A 7236-nucleotide genomic window follows, 5' to 3' on the forward strand; every position below is an offset into this window, starting at 1 on the left:
TAGTCATGGTGACATGATGATGATGGTGATGGGGTTGGATAAGGTGATAGTGATGGTGATGGTGATTATTATGGTGGTGGTGATGGTGATGATGTTGGTGATAGTGATGTTTATGGTAATGGTGATGGTGTTGGATAAGGTGATAGTGATGGTGATGGTGATGTTGAAGGTGATCGTGACGGGGTTGCATAAGGTGATGGTGATGGTGATGGTAAGTGTGATGCTGATGCTGATAGTGATGATGATGGTGATGGTGTTGGATAAGATGATAATGATGGTGATGGTGATTTTGATTATGTTGGTGATGGTGATGTTGATGTTGTTGAGGATGGTGATAGCGATGGAAAAAGTGATGATGAGTGTGATGGTGATGCTGACATTGATGATGATGGTGATTGTGTTGGTGATGGTGATGCTGATGATGATGGTGATGGTCATGATGATGGTTATTTTGGTGGTGATGGTGATGATGTTGTTGGCGGTGACTTTGATATTGTTGGGGATAGTGATAGCCATGGTGATGGTGATGGTGATGATGAGTGTGATGAAGAAGGTGATAGGGATGATGATGGTGATGGTGTTATATAGGTGATGGCGATGGTGATGGTGATGGTGATGGTGGTGGTGATGGTGATGGTGCTGGATAAGATGATAGTGATAAGATGATGGTGTTCAATAAAATGATAGATGATGGTGATGGTGATGGTGATAGTTATGGTGGTAGTGATGGTGATGATGTTGGTGATGGTGATGTTGATGGTGATGGTGTTGGATAAGGTGGTAGTGATGTTGATGGTGATGATTATGGTGGTGGTGATGGTGATAATGTTGGTGATGGTGATGTTTTTGATAATGGTGATGGTATTGGATAAGGTGATAGTGATGGTGATGGTGATGTTGATGGTGATCGTGATGGGGTTGCACAAAGTGATGGTGATTGTGGTGATGATGGTGATGGTGATGGTATTGGCTAAGGTGATAATGATGGTGATGGTGATAGTGATGGTGCGTGTGATGGTGATGCTGATAGTGATGATGATGGTGATGGTGCTGGATAGGGTGATAATGATGTTGATGGTGATGGTGATTATGTTGATGATGGTGATGTTGATGCTGTTGGGTAAAGTGATAGTGATGGTCAGGATGATAGTTATGGCGGTGTTGATGGTGATGATGTCGGTGGCGGTGACTTTGATATTATTCGGGATGGTGATAGCCATGGTGATGGTGATTGTGATGATGAGAGTGATGAAGAATGTGATAGTGATGATGATGGTGATATTGATATTTAGGTGAAGGCGATGGTGATTGTGATGGTGATGGTGATGGTGCTGGATAAGATGATAGTGATAAGATGATGGTGTTCAATAAGATGATAGATGATGTTGATGGTGATGGTGATAGTTATGATGGTAGTGATGTTGATGATGTTGGTGATGGTGATGTTGATGGCGATGGTGTTGGATAAGTTGATAATGATGGTGGTGGTGATGGTAATTATGTTGGTGATGGTGATGTTGATGTTGATGAGGATGGTGATAGCGATGGAGATAGTGATGATGAGTATGATGGTGATGCTGACAGTGATGATGATGGTGATGTTGTTGGTGATGGTGATGTTGTTGATGATGGTGATAGTAATGGTGTTGGGTAAAGTGATAGTGATGGTCAGGATGATGGTTATGGAGGTGTTGATGGTGATGATATTGGTGACGGTGACTTTGATATTATTGGGGATGGTGATAGCCATGGTGATGGTGATGATGATGATGATAGTGATGAAGAATGTGATAGTGATGATGATGGTGATGGTGTTATTTAGGTGATGGCGATGGTGATGGTGATGGTGATGGTGATGGTGCTGGATAAGATGATAGTGATAAGATGATGGTGTTCGTTAAGATGATAGATGATTGTGATGGTGATGATGATAGTTATGGTGGTAGTGATGGTGATGATGATGGTGATGGTGATGTTGATGGCGATGGTGTTGGATAAGGTGATAATGATGGTGGTGGTGATGGTGATTATGTATGTGATGGTGATGTTGATGTTAATGAGGATGGTGATAGCGATGAAGATAGTGATGATGAGTGTGATGGTGATACTGACAGTGATTTGATGGTGATGATTTTGGTGATGGTCATGATGATGGTTATGGTGGTGGTGATGGTGACGATGTTGGTGGCGTTGATTTTGATATTGTTGGGGATGATGATAGCCATGGTGATGCTGATGGTGATGATGAGGGTGATGGCGATGGTGATGGTGATGGTGCTGGATAAGATGATAGTGATAAGATGATGGTGTTCGTTAAGATGATAGATGATGGTGATGGTGATGATGATAGTTATGGTGATGTTGATGGCAATGGTGTTGGATAAGGTGATAATGATGGTGGTGGTGATGGTGATTTTGTATGTGATGGTGATGTTGATGTTAATGAGGATGGTGATAGCGATGGAGATAGTGATGATGAGTGTGATGGTGATACTGACAGTGATTTGATGTTGATGATTTTGGTGATGGTCATGATGATGGTTATGGTGGTGGTGATGGTGATGATGTTGGTGGCGTTGATTTTGATATTGTTGGGTATGATGATAGCCATGGTGATGCTGATGGTGATGATGAGGGTGATGGCGATGGTGATGGTGATGGTGATGGTGATGGTGCTGGATAAGATGATAGTGATAAGATGATGGTGTTCGTTAAGATGATAGATGATGGTGATGGTGATGATGATAGTTATGGTGGTAGTGATGGCGATGATGATGGTGATGGTGATGTTGATGGCGATGGTGTTGGATAAGGTGATAATGATGGTGGTGGTGATGGTGATTATGTATGTGATGGTGATGTTGATGTTAATGAGGATGGTGATAGCGATGGAGATAGTGATGATGAGTGTGATGGTGATACTGACAGTGATTTGATGGTGATGATTTTGGTGATGGTCATGATGATGGTTATGGTGGTGGTGATGGTGATGATGTTGGTGGCGTTGATTTTGATATTGTTGGGGATGATGATAGCCATGGTGATGCTGATGGTGATGATGAGGGTGATGAAGAAGGTGATAGTGATGATTATAGTGATAGTGTTATATAGTTGATGGTGATATTGATGGTGTTGGTAATGGTGTTGGACAAGGTGATAATCATGGTGACATGATGATGATGGTGATGGGATTGGATAAGGTGATAGTGATGGTGATGATGAGGGTGATGGTGATGCTGATTGTGTTGATGATGATGATGGCTGTAGATAAGGTGATGGTGATGGTTAATGAGGATGTTTATGGTAATGATGAGTGTGATGGTGATACTGACAGTGATTTGATGGTGATGATTTTGGTGATGGTCATGATGATGGTTATGGTGGTGGTGATGGTGATGATGTTGGTGGCGTTGATTTTGATATTGTTGGGGATGATGATAGCCATGGTGATGCTGATGGTGATGATGAGGGTGATGGCGATGGTGATGGTGATGGTGCTGGATAAGATGATAGTGATAAGATGATGGTGTTCGTTAAGATGATAGATGATGGTGATGGTGATGATGATAGTTATGGTGGTAGTGATGGCGATGATGATGGTGATGGTGATGTTGATGGCGATGGTGTTGGATAAGGTGATAATGATGGTGGTGGTGATGGTGATTATGTATGGGATGGTGATGTTGATGTTAATGAGGATGGTGATAGCGATGGAGATAGTGATGATGAGTGTGATGGTGATACTGACAGTGATTTGATGGTGATGATTTTGGTGATGGTCATGATGATGGTTATGGTGGTGGTGATGGTGATGATGTTGGTGGCGTTGATTTTGATATTGTTGGGGATGATGATAGCCATGGTGATGCTGATGGTGATGATGAGGGTGATGGCGATGGTGATGGTGATGGTGATGGTGATGGTGCTGGATAAGATGATAGTGATAAGATGATGGTGTTCGTTAAGATGATAGATGATGGTGATGGTGATGATGATAGTTATGGTGGTAGTGATGGCGATGATGATGGTGATGGTGATGTTGATGGCGATGGTGTTGGATAAGGTGATAATGATGGTGGTGGTGATGGTGATTATGTATGTGATGGTGATGTTGATGTTAATGAGGATGGTGATAGCGATGGAGATAGTGATGATGAGTGTGATGGTGATACTGACAGTGATTTGATGGTGATGATTTTGGTGATGGTCATGATGATGGTTATGGTGGTGGTGATGGTGATGATGTTGGTGGCGTTGATTTTGATATTGTTGGGGATGATGATAGCCATGGTGATGCTGATGGTGATGATGAGGGTGATGAAGAAGGTGATAGTGATGATTATAGTGATAGTGTTATATAGTTGATGGTGATATTGATGGTGTTGGTAATGGTGTTGGACAAGGTGATAATCATGGTGACATGATGATGATGGTGATGGGATTGGATAAGGTGATAGTGATGGTGATGATGAGGGTGATGGTGATGCTGATTGTGTTGATGATGATGATGGCTGTGGATAAGGTGATGGTGATGGCGATGTTTATGGTAATGGTGATGGTGTTGGATACGGTGATAGTGATGGTGATGGTGATGGTGATGGTGATGATGAGAGTGATGAAGAATGTGATAGTGATGATGATGGTGATATTGATATTTAGGTGAAGGCGATGGTGATTGTGATGGTGATGGTGATGGTGATGGTGCTGGATAAGATGATAGTGATAAGATGATGGTGTTCAATAAGATGATAGATGATGGTGATGGTGATGGTGATAGTTATGATGGTAGTGATGTTGATGATATTGGTGATGGTGATGTTGATGGCGATGGTGTTGGATAAGGTGATAATGATGGTGGTGGTGATGGTAATTATGTTGGTGATGGTGATGTTGATGTTGATGAGGATGGTGATAGCGATGGAGATAGTGATGATGAGTATGATGGTGATGTTGTTGGTGATGGTGATGCTGATGATGATGGTGATAGTAATGGTGTTGGGTAAAGTGATAGTGATGGTCAGGATGATGGTTATGGAGGTGGTGATGGTGATGATATTGGTGACGGTGACTTTGATATTATTGGGGATGATGATAGCCATGGTGATGGTGATGGTGATGATGAGAGTGATGAAGAATGTGATAGTGATGATGATGGTGATATTGATATTTAGGTGAAGGCGATGGCGATGGCGATGGTGATGGTGATTGTGATGGTGCTGGATAAGATGATAGTGATAAGATGATGGTGTTCGTTACGATGATAGATGATGGTGATGGTGATGATGATAGTTATGGTGGTAGTGATGGTGATGATGATGGTGATGGTGATGTTGATGGCGATGGTGTTGGATAAGGTGATAATGATGGTGGTGGTGATGGTGATTATGTATGTGATGGTGATGTTGATGTTAATGAGGATGGTGATAGCGATGGAGATAGTGATGATGAGTGTGATGGTGATACTGACAGTGATTTGATGGTGATGATTTTGGTGATGGTCATGATGATGGTTATGGTGGTGGTGATGGTGATGATGTTGGTGGCGTTGATTTTGATATTGTTAGGGATGATGATAGCCATGGTGATGCTGATGGTGATGATGAGGGTGATGAAGAAGGTGATAGTGATGATTATAGTGATAGTGTTTTTAGTTGATGGTGATATTGATGGTGTTGGTAATGGTGTTGGACAAGGTGATAATCATGGTGACATGATGATGATGGTGATGGGATTGGATAAGGTGATAGTGATGGTGATGATGAGGGTGATGGTGATGCTGATTGTGTTGATGATGATGATGGCTGTGGATAAGGTGATGGTGATGGTGATGATGTTGGTGATGGCGATGTTTATGGTAATGGTGATGGTGTTGGATATGGTGATAGTGATGGTGATGGTGATGGTGATGGTGATGGTGATGGAGATGATGAGAGTGATGAAGAATGTGATAGTGATGATGATGGTGATATTGATATTTAGGTGAAGGCGATGGTGATTGTGATGGTGATGGTGATGGTGATGGTGATGGTGATGGTGCTGGATAAGATGATAGTGATAAGATGATGGTGTTCAAAAAGATGATAGATGATGGTGATGGTGATGGTGATAGTTATGATGGTAGTGATGTTGATGATGTTGGTGATGGTGATGTTGATGGCGATGGTGTTGGATAAGGTGATAATGATGGTGGTGGTGATGGTAATTATGTTGGTGATGGTGATGTTGATGTTGATGAGGATGGTGATAGCGATGGAGATAGTGATGATGAGTATGATGGTGATGCTGACAGTGATGATGATGGTGATGTTGTTGGTGATGGTGATGCTGATGATGATGGTGATAGTAATGGTGTTGGGTAAAGTGATAGTGATGGTCAGGATGATGGTTATGGAGGTGGTGATGGTGATGATATTGGTGACGGTGACTTTGATATTATTGGGGATGGTGATAGCCATGGTGATGGCGATGGTGATGATGAGAGTTATGAAGAATGTGATAGTGATGATGATGGTGATATTGATATTTAGGTGAAGGCGATGGCGATGGTGATGGTGATGGTGATGGTGATGGTGCTGGATAAGATGATAGTGATAAGATGATGGTGTTCGTTAAGATGATAGATGATGGTGATGGTGATGATGATAGTTATGGTGGTAGTGATGGTGATGATGATGGTGATGGTGATGTTGATGGCGATGGTGTTGGATAAGGTGATAATGATGGTGGTGGTGATGGTGATTATGTATGTGATGGTGATGTTGATGTTAATGAGGATGGTGATAGCGATGGAGATAGTGATGATGAGTGTGATGGTGATACTGACAGTGATTTGATGGTGATGATTTTGGTGATGGTCATGATGATGGTTATGGTGGTGGTGATGGTGATGATGTTGGTGGCGTTGATTTTGATATTGTTGGGGATGATGATAGCCATGGTGATGCTGATGGTGATGATGAGGGTGATGAAGAAGGTGATAGTGATGATTATAGTGATAGTGTTATATAGTTGATGGTGATTTTGATGGTGTTGGTAATGGTGTTGGACAAGGTGATAATCATGGTGACATGATGATGATGGTGATGGGATTGGATAAGGTGATAGTGATGGTGATGATGAGGGTGATGGTGATGCTGATTGTGTTGATGATGATGATGGCTGTGGATAAGGTGATGGTGATGGTGATGATGTTGGTGATGGCGATGTTTATGGTAATGGTGATGGTGTTGGATAAGG

General features: G+C 42.1%; 2 protein-coding genes across 2 annotated transcripts; both read right to left on the reverse strand.

Moving 5' to 3' along the window:
- Positions 1-446: 446 nt before the first annotated feature.
- Positions 447-1220, reverse strand: LOC134853475 (uncharacterized). Its single transcript, XM_063869475.1, has one exon. The coding sequence runs from the start codon at positions 1218-1220 to the stop codon at positions 447-449; it is 774 nt and encodes a 257-aa protein (XP_063725545.1).
- A 4410-nt stretch (positions 1221-5630) lies between these two features.
- LOC134853476 (contact site A protein-like) lies at positions 5631-6936 on the reverse strand. Its single transcript, XM_063869476.1, has 4 exons — positions 6824-6936; positions 6648-6741; positions 6038-6572; positions 5631-5833 (listed from the first exon to the last, which is right to left on the reverse strand). The coding sequence occupies exons 1-4, from the start codon at positions 6934-6936 to the stop codon at positions 5631-5633; spliced, it is 945 nt and encodes a 314-aa protein (XP_063725546.1).
- Positions 6937-7236: the final 300 nt, after the last annotated feature.

Source organism: Symsagittifera roscoffensis, chromosome 8, assembly GCF_963678635.1.
Source record: "Symsagittifera roscoffensis chromosome 8, txSymRosc1.1, whole genome shotgun sequence".
NCBI classification, from domain to species: Eukaryota; Metazoa; Xenacoelomorpha; order Acoela; family Convolutidae; genus Symsagittifera; species Symsagittifera roscoffensis.

Excerpts from the sequence above, each read along its gene's own strand:
- LOC134853475 (XM_063869475.1), bottom strand. The coding sequence starts at position 1,220 with ATGGCTATCACCATCCCGAATAATATCAAAGTCACCGCCACCGACATC.
- LOC134853476 (XM_063869476.1), bottom strand. The coding sequence starts at position 6,936 with ATGGCTATCATCATCCCCAACAATATCAAAATCAACGCCACCAACATC. Across the intron at positions 6,573-6,647 it reads ATCACCATCACTACCACCAT|CACCATCACCATCACCATCA; the intron begins AACTATCATCAT and ends CATCTTATCCAG. Across the intron at positions 5,834-6,037 it reads TATCACTATCATCTTATCCA|CATCATCACCATCACCATCA; the intron begins GCACCATCACCA and ends CGCCATCACCAA.